General features: G+C 46.3%; 1 protein-coding gene across 3 annotated transcripts in view; it reads left to right on the top strand.

Annotated features, from left to right (window-relative positions):
- Positions 1-18,607, top strand: part of LOC147731157 (neurabin-2-like) — a 681,485-nt gene that overhangs the window by 283,598 nt on the left and 379,280 nt on the right. For all 3 annotated transcript variants that reach the window (XM_086956139.1, XM_086956141.1, XM_086956140.1), the window contains exon 5: positions 4,464-4,593. In XM_086956139.1, the coding sequence (XP_086812265.1) occupies positions 4,464-4,593 (130 nt within the window). The remainder of the gene's footprint in view (positions 1-4,463; positions 4,594-18,607) is intronic.

The following is an 18,607-nucleotide window of genomic DNA, read 5'->3' as shown; positions in this document are numbered from 1 at the left end:
GGTCTGCTATATGATGTTTCCGGGCAGATCGAATGGCTTTATGATAGTTTTTCTGGGAGGTCCTATAAATGTCTTTATCCTCAGCCTTATGTGTGAGTCTCCATCGTTTTTCCAATTTCCGTGCCGTGATTTTTAACTGCCTGAGACCGTCTGTGTACCAGACTTCTTGTCTTGGGGCAGGTCGGGGTTTGTATGTTCTAAAAGGAACAACATGATTAATGGAGATAGTTACCGCTTCGTTGAGAGCGGCCAATGCCGCAGTGACGTTGTCGCCACATTCAGCCCAATTAGGTTCGATATATTTCTCCCTGAAGCTCTCAGGCGTTAATTTATTCCAAGGTCTTCTAACATCGGCCAAGGTTTTCTGTACACCCTTAGATACCTGATTGGATCGAGTATAGAACTCAATGATAGAGTGGTCAGTCCAATCCACTTGGCAGGGAGGAAGACACTTTATAGAAGTGGAATTATATAGCACAAGGTCCAAAGTGTGACCGGCTATATGCGTGGGTCCCTGATTAACTTGGTGCAGACCTAAGGTAGTTAGATCTGCCAAGAGTGTCTGTGCCTCCACACAGGAGGAAAGTTCATGGTCTGCTGTATTAACCATGATAATGGAGACATTGCTAATGAGTGGTGAGGCGGCCGCGTATTAACTAGAACAGTACGGATATGCTTCAGGCGGGATTGTTTCAAATACTTAGTGTGGCCGGCCATACATTGAGTTGATAAGTCTTTGTCGTGGAATGCGCGATGCATATTTGAGCTATGCTAGGATTGGTTGATAGGCGACCAATCGGTTCTTGTGTGTGGAGGAGGTTAATATTACTGTTTTGAATAGTCTAGATACCGAATTACAACGAATATATTAGGAATATAGAAAACCAATGAGGGGTGGGATGTTGACTTTACATAGGTCTCACTTCAATTGATATACATCACAGGATGTTGACTGGATGGAGTGAGCGGTGGCCATGCTTTTTGTCGTACGTGATTTTACCGTGAATAGTGAGGCGGGCCAGAAAGGGAACCCCATTTGAGTGAATAGGACCGGAAATGGTACCGGAAAGGACTCTGCACCATGATTGGATATGGTGACAGACCAATAGCCTGATCCCCAGGCTAGTTGGTCTGCAGTTATTGATGTACATTGGGAGGAAGTGACGCATATCAACCGGATATAATCTGATTAGCGGACGGGATGGGGAACGTCTTACACTTGTTGGAGAGTAAGGCGAGTGTTTGTAAACCGGTTTCTGATTGGTGGCGAGTTAGTAGGAGTGCCGGATGATGGACCTGAGCATTCTGGAATTATCGGGCCGAGAGCCAGGACTAGAGTGAGACGAGGGGAGTTAGTTGGACCGGTAAGTAGATGGATTAATTTGTGCCATGGTTTAGGATGGAGCTCGGTGTGAATATAGAAGCCTTCAGTAACATCCTTCCTCTATGCTTGTTTGGTCATATTTTTCAGGCTACTCCAGGTATCAAACACTAAGGAATATGATGATTTAAACATTTGGAACTGCCTGCGTGTTGCTTTGGCGTTTTTGGAAAGTTGAGGATCAGACTTGGGGGTGATGGGTTGTACATCGATAAAGATATTTTTCTGTAAGATGCCTTTTTGAATGCTATTTAAAGGGGATTATGGCAGAGACCGCTATGCACAGGTGGAGTGAGTGTTTTTTTTTTTTAATTAGTGTATTTTTATGTAATTGCCATTACAGTTCCGTTTTGTGGAGTCACAAATGAGCAGCATAGATGGGTATTCATAGAAATTGAGCAGAATACTTGTGATCTAAGATTGGTAAGACCAATAACAGGATGTCTTGGGAATTTGGGAAATCACTTAGAATAGGAAGCACGGGAGGTTTTACATATCGTTTGCTATATTTTTGCAGTATTTTGGATGCACCTGATTTCTTGGAGGTTGATGGAGCACAACCAAGTCAAACTCTGCACTGAGATGATTTACCTTGATGATAGTGACGCGATTTTTTAGCAAGGTGAGCTTTTGGATCAGATGAGGACTAGTATATAATAATAGATATAAACCCAGGCGCTCTCTGGGTGGAGTGTTTATAGGCTCAGATCTAGGAGGAGAAATGTATTTGACTTAAATACTGTGTATTCTATGAGATGTAGTTCTCCGTGTCCGATGAGTAATGGATAATTGATCCCAGTGATATTTCTTTTTAGATTTGACTGATCATGGTTAATACAGCAGAACATGATGATTAGAATATTCAGTAGGTAGGGTGGTATCACTGCTGAGGTATTATCGAGTAACAGGTCTAGACCATTTAATGTCAATGTGTATAATGAGAGTAGGAATGCATTGTTAGATAGGTTTTTTGTTCTTGAATGTATGGTGATGTTATTTATTTTGTTTTCCTTATTTACAGCCCTGATGATGTCCCACATGGGGACGAAACGCGTTGGCTGTTAATCTGTTAGTTGGATGTATATGAAAATATTGATGTTTCTTCTGGAAGCTGACTGGAAAAAATGTATACATCAGAAGAAAAGAAAATAAACGTCAACATTTATTGTTTGCAAGAATACTTGTGTGAACTTGCATGGACTGTTTGTTCAAGAATACTAAAAATAGAAATTGTTAATTTGTGGAATATAATTTACATGCTCCCTCTATGTTGTAGACCTCCACCAAGATGGTTTACACCTGACGGCTGGAAAACAATTTTGGCATGGTATGCAGAAAAAATCAATTGGTCCCCTTTTTGCCCCTCTTTGCCAGGTTCTGCTTTTCATTCTTTCTCTTGCCCCATTGGTGTCTGTTCTGGGCACTTTTAAGGGGTATCCCTCTACCATTTTTGCTTTCATCCGGTTGGCTGATCAACCCTCTTTGTGAGTCCCCTATTGTACATAGTTTCCACAAGGGTCTTGCTCATCTCTTCCCTCCTTCACAATTCATTATGCCTCAGTAGGATCTTAACTTGGTTTTAACTTTTTTGAGCCTCTACACAATTGTCCGCTCATACTTTTTACCTTGAAAACAGCCTTTGTGGCAATCATATCTGCCTGCAGAGTAAATGAACTTCAAGCCTTTTCATCTAAGCCGTCTTACAACTCAGTCTATCTGACAAAGTGCTGCTTCACAGACAGGCCTCCTTTTTGTCAAAAATGGTCACCTCTTTTCATCATATAGGCCGATCTATCACCTTGCGTACCTTTTATTCTTCTCCATATCCCTCTAAAGAAGAGAATCAACTCCACCGTCTGGACCCGAAAAGAGTTGTAGTTCTACCTTGACCACACACGAAAGTTCTGTGTAGACGATCAACTATTCATGGGTTATGTTGGTGTAAAGAAACGTCGGGCTTTGCAGGAGTGGACCATCTCCTGATGGGCTGTGCTAAAGCTGCCCCCACTGTTAGCACGCTGAGTTCTGGTCCTGGATTTTTGCCAGGCAGCAATATGAGCCTCCCTGCACTCATTCACCAAACATAACTGTCTGGACAGTGAGGTCCAGCAGGACTTTCTCATTTGAAATTGTTTTGCAGACCCTCCTGGGGATCATATTGCTTGGGAACCTAACATAAGGTAAGGAATCTGTGTGATCGAAGTCTCTATCAAATTAACAAGTTACTTAACTTTAGTAACATCGTATCTGATAGAGACTATATCTAGCCGCAGATTCCCTACTGACTCACCTATCCTCCATGAACAGATTTCTAGCAACAGGGATGACCCCTTTCAGGGCCTTAGATTTCACACATCAGTGATCCGTGTTCTTCATGGCTCCGCGCTTCTGACGTGGAAAGTCATGGAAAGTAAATGACTTCAGCGCGTATGTGTGATGCATTTATAGGTACCATGATATCATTTGCGTCACTGACAACAGACTGAGCCGATCAATGCCACCTACTGGCCCGCAGGGGTACTGCTCACAAAAAATCTTCTGGATCCAGTCTGACACCTGGGAAAATTCTAGGGCAAGGAATCTACTGCTAGATATAGTCTCTAGCAGAAAAGGCGTTACCAAAGGTAAATAACTTGTTCATATGTATGTATATTTATGTATAGATATGTTTTGCTAAGCCCTTTTGGATCATGTTTATGATTTTGTTAAGATGAGGTTTCCCTTGGAGGAGATCCAGGAGTACAATTCAGAAGCTTTTCCATCCTTTCATGCGTAGAGTAGAATATAACCTAATTTAGTCCATTCTTACTCCTCTTAGTTTCATGTTTCATTGTAGCTGATCATAGTTGTTATATGTATCATAGTTATATGTAAAACCCTCCACTGCCCTGTGGCTATTTCTGTAGTATAATAAATTATTTAAATGGAAAAAAGAATGTTTTCCATGTACACCATAGAGCTGTATACAAGCATGAGAGAATATTGTTTGAGAAGCAGTTGAAGCAGTACATGATATTCGCCACTGTTTGTCACTCCTTAATTCATTGGATACTTAGCTTTTATGCTGTAATTTCCTCTTTAGGTTTTTAATTGGAAGAGAAAAACCTGGAACTCAAAGTGAGGTAGCTCGCCTTATTAGTGAGACTTTGGAACAAGAACGATGTCAACAACAGATGTATGAACAGCACTGCTCTGAAGGTAGTACAGGACAGGTAAGTGCCAGAATGAGTGCTCTCCTTCAATTTATTTATTTATTATGTTTTGGCTCTCAAAGAGGGCCACATAAACATATACATACAAAACAACAGAATAAGAACATTGATATAAGAATTACAACCTTAAAAACATAGTATTCAAGCCAAAATAGGTACACTGCAAATCATCCGTCCCACGAAGTCAGGCCAGCACCATCATCCAGAAAATTTAATAAATAGGTAAAAATCCTTTAAAAAAGTTAAAAACATGGGCGCAAAACATTTCATTAGGTGGGCAGTAAAGTGCATGAAGAAAATCTTGTAAAGTGACAATGCTGAGGCGAAGACAAATTACTTTAAGCCATCGATTACGCAAACTTCGTAGCATAGGACAAATCAACAGTACGTGCATGCAGTCCTGGATATTCAATTTACATAAGTTGCACAGCGGGGAAGTGCCATGCCATTTGGACAGCAGCACGTTAAGAGGGATTAAGTCGTAACGTAATAGAAACCAGAACCTACGTACCCCATGAGGTAAGTTCCACAGGGCATACGGTTGGGGCTGTTTCAACCGGTAGGATGAGATAAGCAGCTCCACATTCCTTTTACCCCTAACTGTTTTTTTATCAGATAGAAAACAATACTCCCACGAAGCCTCCTTGAGGACCTGCTTTAACTGCGTGGGAGAATAGGAGAAAAGAGCGCTTTCATCCAATCTAAGGATTTTCACGGCCCTTCTAAAATTACTGACAAGTTTGGAGAACTCCTTAAAATTACCCAAAAGCTCATTTTTGAGTAAGACTCGCAGGGTTCCCTCTCTTGCTCTAGCCAAACTGGCTACCCACCTTATTATAGCGCACAGACCCTGAACCCAGGCACTCCTGAGTCCAAAATCCAGCCTACAGGCGGCCAGTTGGCAGGCATTATTAAGAGTCGAGAGGGATCTCAGGAGTTTTCCCTCAACTTTGTGGCAAAAGTCCCAGAACTTAATCTCGATTATTTCTATACCGTACAGAATGGTAGCGGGGATTTTAGCTCTGAATACTTCCAGAAGGCTAGAAAAATGTCTTTTCCCCGTTGCCAGGTATAGGGACTTTAACCCATTGCCATGGGCAAGAGCTTTGCGGGAGCAGTGCTCTATATGAAGATTCTCGCTCATATTGGCCGAGAATATTTTCCCCAGAAAAGTATAACAGGTTACGACCTCCAATCTATGCCCTCCAATGGCCCAACTAAAATTTGTCGAACGACATTTCTTCTTACCAGCAATGCACATCACTTTACTTTTATTAGTATTGATCTTCATGAGATGCTCCCCAGCAAAGACCTGAAGAGCCTGGAGCCGATTTGCCAGACCCACGGGAGTTAAGTCAAGCAATAACACATCATCGGCATACATCAAACAGGCTATTGGCATACCTCCTAGCATTGGTGCGATCCCCTCACTGTGGGACACAGCCTCAGGGAGGTCCGCTATATACAGGGAGAACAGCAGGGGCGCCAATAGGCATCCCTGTTTCAGACCATTCTGAGCTGGTATTTTGGCTGAAAGCCCCCTTTCGCCCCCCATTAAGACCCTGCACCAGGTCTCTGTGTGCAGAGCCCGCACCAATTCCAGCAGGGGGGTAGGGACACCCAGCATCGCCAATTTTCTCCACAGCGTTCTCCGATCTACTTTATCGAACGCTGTGGAGAAATCAATAAAGGCGGCGTAAACAACCCCCCCCCTCACCTGGACATATTTATCCGTAATGATCTGAAGGGCAGTAAGGTTGTCCAAAGTGCCATGTTCCCTACGGAAACCAGTCTGTTCCAGTGGCAAAATTTTGTGCTCCTCGACCCAATCAGAGAGAGAACTCAGGAGGCATTTTGCAAATACCTTTCCGATAGAGTCGAGGAGCGCAATCATACGGTAATTACTGGGGCTGTCCCTAGCCCCCTTTTTAAAAATGGGGACCAGAATGCTTCCTCTCCACGATGAAGGGACACAATTGGACTGATGGCATGCCCTAAACAGGGGGTACAGGATTTTGCTCCAGATTAAAGGGTCTTGTTTTAAGACCGTCATCGGGAGCTCATCCGGTCCCATCGCCCCAGATGGACGCATGTTTTTTATGGCTAACTCGATATCCTTCTCAGAAGGGAAGAAGACCGAGTCATCAGGGTCAGCGTGCGTAAAAAGATCTCCACCTATGGGCTCGATCCCTGCGTATAATTCTCTAATATGGGAAGACCATAAATCTTCAGGTATAGCTATGGGAGAAGGGGAGTGGCGCGTACCACATCCTTTCCCAATTATTGCCCAGAAATCTTTAATGTTACCATGCGCCGCAGATTCCCTTAGTTTAATCCAGACTTCATCCTCCCTGTCCTTTTTAATTTTCATCTTAAGTCTGCTTCTCTTTCTTCTTAACCTGGCGATATCCTTCCCACGAACAGGTACCCTTTCAATGTACTGTGCACGGATTAGTTTGTTTATATCCCTATTCAAATTACGGAGGGTCAGAGGAACTGCCTCTCCTTTTTTCCTAGGGGGGACAATTTTTTTAACATTCGATAAAATCTTTTGCATGAATTCCTCAAAACAGATTATTTCATTTCCGTGCCACTCTTCTATGTCCCTGAGGGTATCCGTCACCAACTCCTGCACTCCATTAATGGCGGCATTATTCCAGAAGCATCTTCCAGATGTTGGGTGGAAGGTAACCTCCTTGCCGTTAAGCGACCAGGATGCCGTATTCAAAGACTTTAACGAAATAGATAATAGTAAAGTGCTATGGTCGCTCAGAGTCGTTGGTATTATCTTTAGATCAAGGATCTGGGGAAACAGACTATAGCTGGCGATAGCATAGTCCAAAATTGAAGATCCGAAGGGGGATTTATGGGTGTAATTTGCGGGGACGTCAGATTGAAGTCTTCCGTTTAGAATAATGCCATCCCCGATCGCAAGTTCTTTTAACAGGATCTTCCCCCTTTTATTTGTTCTTGAATTTTCAGGAAAAAGCGTCTGGGGGATGCAATATGCTTCCTCCTTAGCTTTATCCCTGAAAAGTTCTAGACTAGCATTTGAGACTTTGCTATTCAAATCCCCAATAAGCAGAATTGCAGGGAAGGGAGGTGAATTTTTTACCTTATCCATATACTGGAGAACCCGCTGCAGGTTATCATTAAAGCATTCCTCAGGCGGAATATAAACATTAAAAATTACCAAAGGATATTTTACATTATCGTAAGACATATTTTCCAATGTAATTGTGTGAAAAAGTCTGCTGGGATCAATATAATGGGAAAATCTCCATTGAAACTTATTTGATAGTAAACAGGCAAGCCCCCCCCTGGCGTGGCCTTTCTTAGAGGGTGCAGCCGGAACTTCCAAAATAAAGAAATCATTTAAAGGAGTTAACCTATCTGTGCACCATGTTTCCTGGATACACAGTATATCAGGGTCCAGAGTCGATAGAAAGGTCATTTTCTCCGGGCTGCAATGAAATCCGGCCGCGTTCCAAGAGATTATGTTTAAGGCTGGGTTAAAGATGTTGGAACAATTTGGGATTATCCTTATTTTTCTTGGATAATGCACTATGAAGCCAATTCCACCGGTCGTCATTAAGTGTGGAATTCTCAACAGGTGGGAGAGGCATCACGTGTGATACTGAGCGTTTTCCCCTGGAGACCCAAATTTTCAGGTCTCGCAGAGGAGAGGTTACCCCAATTTGCTCACCATCTCTCAGCCCCAGATTATCAACAAAATTTGGCTTGCCTGGGGTGGCGATAGGCAAAATATCAATGCCTAAGTTGATATCATAAGTTGTAGCTTCTCAAGCAAACTGATTTAGCGAACATACACATTTCATAAGGAAACCGTTTTTATCATCACAGTGCCCTTCTGGATATAAATCTTCATAGTTCACGCTTTTTGCATTTTACATTATTTGCAGCCCATTTTTATTAGTTTTTTGATGATAAAACGTTTTAGCCTAGCCTTTTTATTGTCTTTATTGTTGCATTTCGGAATAACTTGTCCTCTAAAATTGATATGTCCTAAATTCCTTTGTTAGCAATTGCTCTTCTGATTTTCTTACATTCCTTTGTTAGCAATTGTTTTTTTGATTTAATTAAATTCCACAAGTGGCTTCTTTTTAAATTTGAGAGTGACATTTCAGCGATTCAGTAGCATAAGAATACTTATCCTTACCCAAGATCTCCATGTCATCACTAAGTAAAATATTTAACACTGAAAATCAATAATATTAGAGGAATGCCATGCCACATGCTGAAATTAAAGTCCACCACGCCCTTTGCTTCTTCGTCCTGAGTGCCTTTCTATACTTAATTTTAAACCCTATTTGTTGTGTTCAGCACGGTTTCTCTAGCTGAAAATAGCTGTACGACACACATTGGACCACTCTATCTGCAGGTTGAGGTCTAAACTTTGTTTCTATAAACAGCCCCCACCCAAAATTGTAAAGTAAGGAGAAGGGATGGGCGAGTGGGAGAAGAGAACAATAGCAACAGAGGGTTCTCGCCAGCATACATCAAGGGCCCCTCCCACCCTCCCCTGTCCTACAGGCTATCGGATTCTACGTGAAGAGCTGGGACGAAGGGCCCACAAGACAGAGGCCTATCGCAGCAGTATTTAAGTCATGTTGAGTGTATAATCGCACTGTGGCAAGACGACTAGCACCGCAATGCGGCCCCTGCTGCATGAAAGGTACCTTTCCAACCAAGGAGATTATCGGCCCAGAGGTGCCTCTCGATACCTGTGCCCACCACCGAGTTGAACTGGGTGAAGCGGAATAGAGCTGCTGGTGTACTCCGGACTGGGAAGCCCCCACTGACCCAACTGACTATAGCAACACTGTGCAGAAATTCAGTAAGCTCAAGGGACAGCCCAGCGGAGGCCCACACTGAGTAGTAAGTAGATGGGAAAAGCGGGCGGGGGAGGAAGACAATAGCAGTGGAGAGATTCCACCATCACACACCCGTGGCCCCCCTCCCCATAACCATCTGTCATCAGATCCTGCGCGTGGTATTGATCCCATGTGACATTATGGCCCAATGTGACAGTAACTAAGGCCTAGTTGTAAACCTAGTCAGACCAAGGTGGGAAGGTGCACCTCGCGGGCGTCCCGCGCTGCACAAGGAATATAGAGTAAAACGTAGCGATGGGCTGTCCAGGGGTACCCCTATATACTTGTGTACACCATATAGATTCCCTTCGTGGAGCGGTATAGAGCGCCTACTAACCACAGACTGTGAAGCTAACGCAGGCAAGAACAGCTTTTTATTGCCGCCACAATCCTCTCAGATTCAGATACTGCATTGTATTCTAGGGTCAATGGACTAATACGGGTGGCAGGTAACAATTGGCAACTCAGAACAGACTTTCACTGCTACACGCTTCCCCACCTATACCCACAGTGACACCACACCCCAACTTCTGACACGATGGGGGAAAACAGACACAAAACAGACCAAGCTCTCATTTGAAATCGGTGGCCGCAGCATTACGGGAAACCCCCCCAAGATGCGGAGGAACAAGCCAAGTAGACAGAAAACATCAGAATGCAAGATGAGGATTTTACCATCCCCTGCTGGAGGTCAAATCCAACTTGAAAACAATAGACTCTAAGCTAGACCACCTCACAACCCGGCTGGATCAGGTAAAACAGCAGGTTTGACTCAAACGACACTAGGTTCATACAACTGGAATTCAGATTATCTGACGCAGGTGAAGCACTCACTGAAGACAGACCGTGCTTGCTAAAAATGGACAAGGTGCTTGACCTCATCCGTGCCAAGGACGAGGACCTGAAATCCTGTTCTAGAAGAAATAGTCTTTGCATCATTGGAATTCCTGTATCCACGCCAATCTCCAAGATGAAGGACTACCTAGAATCTCTGCTGCGCGAACTATTTGGCTTCGAATTAACAGAGGTTTTCATCGTGGAGCAGGGTTATTGCTCGCTGGGACCGAGACCACAGCCTGGCGCTCCTGATAATTGGCCGTTAGCTGAATTATCGCGATGCGGTCCTACGGAATGCCAGATAAATTGGAGAGATCAGGCATCAAGGGAACATCCTTTCCTTCTACCTGGATTTTACTCAAGCTGTGCATGCGGCAAGGCAGGATTTCTTCCCTGCAAAATGCATCCCCGTGCAGCTGAAGATTCCCTAAGCCCTCCTTTACTCGGCAAAGCTATGCATAGCTAATGGTGGCAAACAGCAACACTTCAGTTTCAAAAGCCGCTCCCCAGGGGTATCCGAAGGTCTCAAACGCGGTGCACTGGGCCCTGAAGTTCACTTGCATGAACACACAGCTCGACCACCCTGGCTTACAGTCAGAGATGTATGTCTGGAATGTCCATGTCCCCATGGGATAATTCCCCTGTGCATCTGTTCTGTTTACTGGGTTGGGATTTTGGGCTGGGAGGGAATAATGACTCAACCTGTTTGCCACATTAACACTCGAAAAATGGTGCAACATTCCAAAAACCACATGTGACCAGTATTAAGATATGACATGGCCATTCACGAACTAAAACATGGCCTTTTTTAACATGGATCTTAATGATCGTCACAAATCCCGCCTTATGCAGGAAACACACTTACCTCCTAGCAACACAGCTCACCTCCAAGCCCGCCATTCATCAGTCTACTCTAGATATGCTAGGGGTGCCACTATTGTATTGAAGAAGGAGCTGCCATGGCACACCACAAACTTCCTATTTGACAATGAAGGCAGATGTCATTCTAGTGGGCACACTATATGGGGAAACCAATGATAGCAGTCTACAGACCCACTTCGGACGATCTGGACTCCTTCCTCAACATCTGGAGTTAAATAGCCAATTACGGCCCTCGCCGAATAATATGGGGCGGCGACTTTAATGTTGTGCTGCAGGGTCGCCTAGATCACTCTAGCACCACGTTGCAACACCTGCATGCCGCAGAAACCCTAAACTCGCTTATCACTGACAATGCGCTAATCGATATCTGGATGCACGTTCACAACCTCCAAAAAAACAAGCATTTACAATGCAATGGTCTCGGCATTATTAAAGGTAGAGCTATTGGCATAGCTCATTATTTTTTTTAAATCTTAAATAAATGGCATTGTCATTTACTTTGCCAATAGCTTAATCGTTAAATAAATGGCATTGTCATTTACAATGCCAATATGTTAATCGCTCGCAAATGCATGACCTATTGCATTTACACCCAACAAGAGCCACACACAAAGCCACACACACACACACAGCCCCACACACACACACCAGAGCGCCACACACACACACACACGCACACACTCAGAGCCAGACACACACACACACACACACACACACACACACACACACACCCACCCACCCAGAGCCAGACACACACACCCACCCACCCAGAGCCAGACACACACACACACACACACACCCAGAGCCAGACACACACACCCACCCAGAGCCAGACACACACACACCCACCCAGAGCCAGACACACACACACACCCACCCACCCAGAGCCAGACACACACACACCCACCCACCCAGAGCATGACACACACACACCCACCCAGAGCCACACACACACACCCAGAGCCAGACACACACACCCACCCAGAGCCAGACACACACACACACCCACCCAGAGCCAGACACACACACCCAGAGCCAGAGCCACACACCCACCCAGAGCCAGACACACACACACACCCACCCACCCAGGACAAGATTATTAGTTACAGTTCTTGAGCTCACCCCCCCCCCTTATCTACCAAGACCAACACAAAGCTGTGTCCCTCCGCGCACACCCTCATCCAGCCAAGTGACACTTATTTAACTTGTCCCAAAAGATTTCCACCCACACCTAAAAAATAAAAAAAAAGTAAGCGTGCTAATTGGCATATAGGTGTGACATAGCTTCTTTCCAGTCCATCTCTGCCTGGTGTGCAGTGTATTCACCTAGGAACCTTTAGGACTGGGCTGCTAGAATTGAACAGGTGTATTAATCTCGTGCTGGGTGCCACGTGCACATATGATCTTGCCACGGAAGACAGCATGCTTATTTCAAACCAACTAGGAGGGTTCATGGCCGACCACTAAGATGTGACCTGCAGGTCAGTAGAGTTTCAGATCCCGGCCAGGTCAAGTCAGCCTTTCTTACTAACTCGATGAATACCAAACATTAAACAGTACTATTTTCACACAAATAAAGTTCCAAGTAACGGGCTACAAATAAATCTCCACAGAACGAATTTGAAAATGCCCTGCCTCAACCATTAGCTGAGAAAGCAGAATTCTTTTATTTGACTGTTTTTTTCTCAAAGCACAAAGGCCAACCATTCGCGTCATTATTTTCTCTGAACCCCGACCGCAACAAAAGGTGACAAAAGGTGAAATTGTGAGCAGTTTCTTGTTCAGAGGAAAAAGTGACACCCAGGTCCCCTCAGGCTCGACCTGTGAGCGGGAAGCAGATGTAATAAAAAGCACCGTGTGAATGCCCTTTGAGAAGACTCGACAGCAAACACTGCAGATATGATAACTGGTGATGAAGTAAAATGTGACTGCATCTGACGCCTGGTAAGGGCGCATCTCCTCAGCTTGAGTCGGTGTGGGGAAAGCAGCGCCCCCCTGCGTCTCTTCCGAATTCTGCACCATTGTTGGAGATGAACATACAAACACACACAAACATATCCTGTTCCCACTCACCTAACAGCCATATCCCTGAACTCTCTATGAGAGCGCAACTACCCAGAGACACCCACAGAGACAGGTCTTTTCCAGTCCCCTAGACATACTTTACTCCCACACTCACACCCACCACCATTACTGGAACCCCCACGCCCCCAACACAGCCACTTCCTCCAGGCTACCCACACTAGCTCACGTGGACCAAGGTAGGCAGAGCCATACCGAGGTAAGTCAACACGTGTGCTAGGCACAGATGTCACTCATTTTGTTCCATGTCTCAGATGGCAATGGCAGGCACAAAACGATGGAATGTAATGCAGCCCCGACTAATTACTAGCGGCTGAGATTATTTCAGGCAGTCCACTCCCACCCGTCACTTTTTTGTTTCCTTTGATCAATCAGCTACCCCGGATTTGTCCTTCGGTTCCCCTGGAAAGGACCTTGCTATCTCGGGTGTCAGGGGGGACGAAGGCAGCGCAATTAGGAAGTAAATGCGGTTCTCGGATCCCTCTGTAGATGCTATGGCTTCCAGTCCTTGCCCCTCCGGTAACCTGGCCCCTCGATCGTAAACACGAGGCTATTCAAGGGATAAAGGTGGGTCAAGCAGATGACGCCATCGGCTGTCTGATGGTCCCTGCCTGATGTCAATTTGTGTTAACCCCAACTTGCGCTACCCCCGACATTCGGACGCATTGATATGCCACATGAACAACCCCGTGAAAGGAGGGGGTGGGGTACAGCTCGTCCAGCCGGTCGTCGATCCACTTCTCCACCCCCAGAGTGTTCACCTGCCCACCCTGGGGAGAGGCCCTGGACAAAGAGACAGCAGAGAGACTGGCAGCTCAGGTAACGTCAGACTGAAGGAGTGGTGGGGACCAATCCTGTGGTAGCCCCAGAAATCTATATACCGGAACTCCTTGCCACCGAAATGTACAGAACCCCTGCGTGCAAACCACACGGACACGCGAAGAATTTACAGTGCACACCCTTCATTAAAGTCACCACCCCCTCGAATTTATAGAACACCCTCCCGTGCAAACGACACGTGCGGCCGCACTCCCTGGATTACAGTGCGCCCCCTTGCACTCCGCATATACTCCTCTCCCCCCCAAATTTCCAACACCCCCTCCGTGCAGACTACACGAGGCCACACTCATAGAATTAACAGTACACCCCCTTGCACCCGCATGTAGTCACTTCTCCCTACGAATATATAGCGCACCCCCGTGCAAACCACACGAGACCGCACACCCAGAATTTACAATGCACCAGGAGCACTCCGAATATACATTAACTCCCCCCCCCCCCCCCCCCCCCCCCCCAATGCATACCTTTCGTACAAATCACACGAGACCACACGCCCGGAATTTACAGTACACCACCTCGCACCCATTTTATACAGTAACTTCTCCCCCCGAATTTGTAGAGCACCCTTCCTGTAAACAACACACTTACAGAATGTACAGTACTCAGTGCTTTAAATGGGCAGGTACCCAGTACCTACACTTCTTTAAATCGAAAGGAAGAACGCCTCTACTTCTTACCACGGATGCAATACTTTTAATGGGGGAGTAAAGTTTTTTTTCTGTAGCAAACAGGTACTCTGGGAAAAATAAGTAACTACACCTTCGTATTTCCATTTCAAGCACCTAATACACCCCTCTCCCATTTGTAGCGCACTCTCCGTGCAAATAATATATGCGGCCACACTCCCTGACATTTGTAAACCCCTGCGCCACATTATACCTGCGCCAGGTATAATGTATGCAAGGGGGGCGTATTGACGCAAGGAAGGGTCCTTGAAGTGACGCAGTGAAATCTGAGATTTCACTACGTCACTTTTAGGACGCCATTGCGTCAAAATCTTGCGCCTGCCTCACAGCAGGCGTAAGACTGACGCAGGCCCTTTCACATGGGGCTTGCTAAGTGAAAGGACACATTGCTGGAGTTGCCTCACTTTTGTGACACACTCCAGCAATGCGTCACTTTTGCGCTTACAGATACGTAAGAAATACTGATGTATCTGTAACTCTTTGCGCCATAAAAAAAAATGGTAATGTAGTTTCTTATATAGCGCACGTATCACCACAAAGGGTATCTCGGCGCTTGCTTTGGGAACCCGTCCTGGTTTTTCCCTGTGGGATAGCCCAGCTGGGCACCCCCAAGGTGAAAGCCAGGCATCCCGCCGCGGGGGCCGTAGTGGAGATTGAGCAAGCTATTGCCCAGAGTTGCAGAGCGTGAACCCCTGATTCAAGTAGGCACCGAAGCGAGAATTATCAGGTCCGTGGACGTTTTGGGCTCCAAACCCTGCCGCGTCGGGAATTGAACCCTGGTCCCGGGTCTGACCTCTGCTTCTGGGTCTGCCTCCTCTAACCGGTGAGCCACACTTCTCCACTTCTCCGCCATGATGCGTCATATTATAAATATGACGCATCCAGCATGTCGCGAGGAGGGCGCAATGAAAAGTGACGCATCGCTGTTTTCACGTAGCGATGCATCACTTTTCATAAATGAGGCCCAGTGTGTGGCACACACATGCACACTGGTGCATTAACAGTGCAAGAACCGCTGCAGAGCACCGGCAGGACCCGGCCCACTTAAAACCCTGCCGCCAGTTCATGAATTTAGCCTCTTTATCCTCTATGGACTGAGCTGAAAAACCTAGAAGGTATCTGCTGGTCACTGCTGTCCACAAAATGACAAACACAATCCACCCCAAAGGTCCTGGAAAAAGCCTACTATGGTTTCTTTTTGACTTCGGTCTAAATGCTTAGGAGAATGACTGTAATGTAGTGCACCCTGAGAGATATCTGACCCCCATCACTCTTGAACATGCCTCCTCATCTCCAAGAGCCAGAATGAACCGCTAGCAGAGACCTCTCGAGTGGACTGTATATACAAAAATACACAAAGTGTAAACTGCACTTCTGTACTCCACACTTCTCATCCATCAGAATACTACGCACAATTTCCCCAAAACACAATTACACACCTTGGCGGACAACAAGCACAACATGAAAACATTTCCCACACAGTTTTACAACAAAAACTACACAACCTATGCAATATATCACGCCACCTGTAAGGCCACCGCTCCTGTGTACTGTACAGGGGAAGCAGGTACAAGCCCTGTTGAATTGTAACTGGATGTGGTGTGTGGGATCAGTCATATGGTGATATACCTTGGTTGCCAGCACTGCATGTATGACCATTCAACAACAGGGATAGCCAATTCCTCATCATCAAACAGAAACGGAAAATGATCAACACTCAAAATAAACCACTTCTCCCTCCCTCAGGAGTCCTCACAGTACTACAGAAAACGGGGAAAAAAACTTTACTGACTCACAAATTACATGCTACAAAAGTCCTTTACACCTTGTACAAACACTTTACACCATGTACAGACACCTGTGCTTTGCAGTAACTCGCCGAAGGCTCCAGTGCTCCCAGCGTCTCTCAGCCTGTGTATGCAGATGGTTCTGGGGGACTCTAAAGTGTTCCCAGGCTCTCCCAAGGGAGCACTCGTCCTCTAGGCACTTTAAGCACCGGGATGCTCCAACGTTCTCACTTTCTCCAACAGTACACTAACCCTCTAAACCATTGAAGTGCTGGGAGGCTAAAGCGTTGTTTTGCTGCTTTTCAGACCTTTCAGTGCCCGGACACGGAGGCTGCTGCAGTATGACCCCATCTCACCTACCAGCGGGCACTCACCCTCGGTACTTCAAGCACGAGAAGTTCCAAGGGTCCATTCTATACTGGTGTACACTGACGTGGGTTCTCCATACAGTGCCAGAGTCTGAAGTGTTGTCTCTGCTGATCTGAAGACACCGAGGTTGAGTGTCCCGAGCTTCGCCAAGTGTGCTCTGCACTCCTGGACTGTGGATCGCTGTGCTTTCGCCTCCGATGTCTGGTGCACAAGGCGCTACAATCCCTGCACTGGGGCAGCAGGTGGACTTCTAAAGAGCGGAGCCCCTGGAAGTGCTAGGTTGTTCCTGACCCCACAGCAGCACATTGGGCACCTGGATTATTGCCTGCACCGGACCCATGCACCATGCCCCACAGCTCCACTCCCAGCACCCTCCTCGCCGTCCCCTCCAGGGGCAGAATGCAGCTCTCGTCCCCCGCCAAGGGCAGCATGGCCCGCACGGGCTGCCTCCTCTTCATCAACGCCTTGGTGCACCTGTCCCTGGCTTCCTCTTTCCTGACAGGTATGTGCGTACTGAGGGTGCGCACTCCAGGGGATGCTGCTAGGAGCACTGGGGTAGATACACCAGTAACATGTATAACACTTGGAACAATAATACGTGCTCAGGCTTGATAGAGCATTTAAGCGCAAAGCACAGAATCCAAATGCTATGCTCGATCTTATTGGTACGGAGTTTATCGACAACACAAGGATGAAAAGCTTGGCTGGGTAGAACAGAGCAGGTTTCACTCAGGTTATTAATAATAATCAACAGTTAGGGAGGAGGAATAACTGTCTATTCAGTTCCCCTTTATTGATTCTGGTTCACTCAGGTTACACTAATCTCCACATATTGTGTTTTTATTAAATTTAGATAATCTGCAGGCTATGATACACATCATACTAAACACATAATTGTTCTGACTCATTAGCGCCTCAGGCTCTTTTAGTTCTGTTCGCTATATCAATCAATATTGTGTATCTACATTATGATAGATAGCACCTATAGTGTGATACATCTATCACAGAATGGATGATAAGTCTATGTGCTGCTATATGTTATAATATAAACATTGTATGCGCTGTTATAATTTATAATGTGATACGACCACATAACCATATAAGACGAACTCGCCTTGAGTCTGCCACCCTGCAGTTGACATTTAACAGCAGGCAGTAGGGTTCGCCTTAGCAGCAGTGACTGCAAGTTGTCGAATACCGGGCCAGGGGCACACTGGTGTCTGGAGCTCTGCCGTGACTTACACCTGGCGCTGCGGGCAGAACAGGATCTTAATTGCACGTTGGATTTCATCCCATCATGGGTGAGATAAGGTAGGGGAGCCCGGTCAGGACAGTCGCCCCCATGCCCCAGGTGAGGGGCTCTCGCGGATCAGCAGTGGGGTGAGAAAAGGCAGGGGAGCCCAGGGTCTGGGCCCTCCTGCCCCTAGAGAGGGTTGTCTCGCGGATCATCAGCGAGGTGCTACCGGTGTGGGTCTCGCGGATGAACAGCTAGGGATGGACGGGTGCAGAAGCTGCCGGACGGAGAGGCCCCTCTCTCCTGTACCCTCTCCTTCACAGGAGCACAGCACAGAGGCCAGTGATGAATGACGCAGAGCACACCCCGGCTGTGCTCGGCTGGAACCGCTGCTACCGAAAT

Source organism: Lissotriton vulgaris, chromosome 2_1, assembly GCF_964263255.1.
Source record: "Lissotriton vulgaris chromosome 2_1, aLisVul1.2, whole genome shotgun sequence".
Classification (NCBI taxonomy): Eukaryota; Metazoa; Chordata; class Amphibia; order Caudata; family Salamandridae; genus Lissotriton; species Lissotriton vulgaris.
The sequence above is the reverse complement of the archived record's forward strand: the minus strand, read 5'-3'. Positions and strand labels throughout refer to the sequence as shown.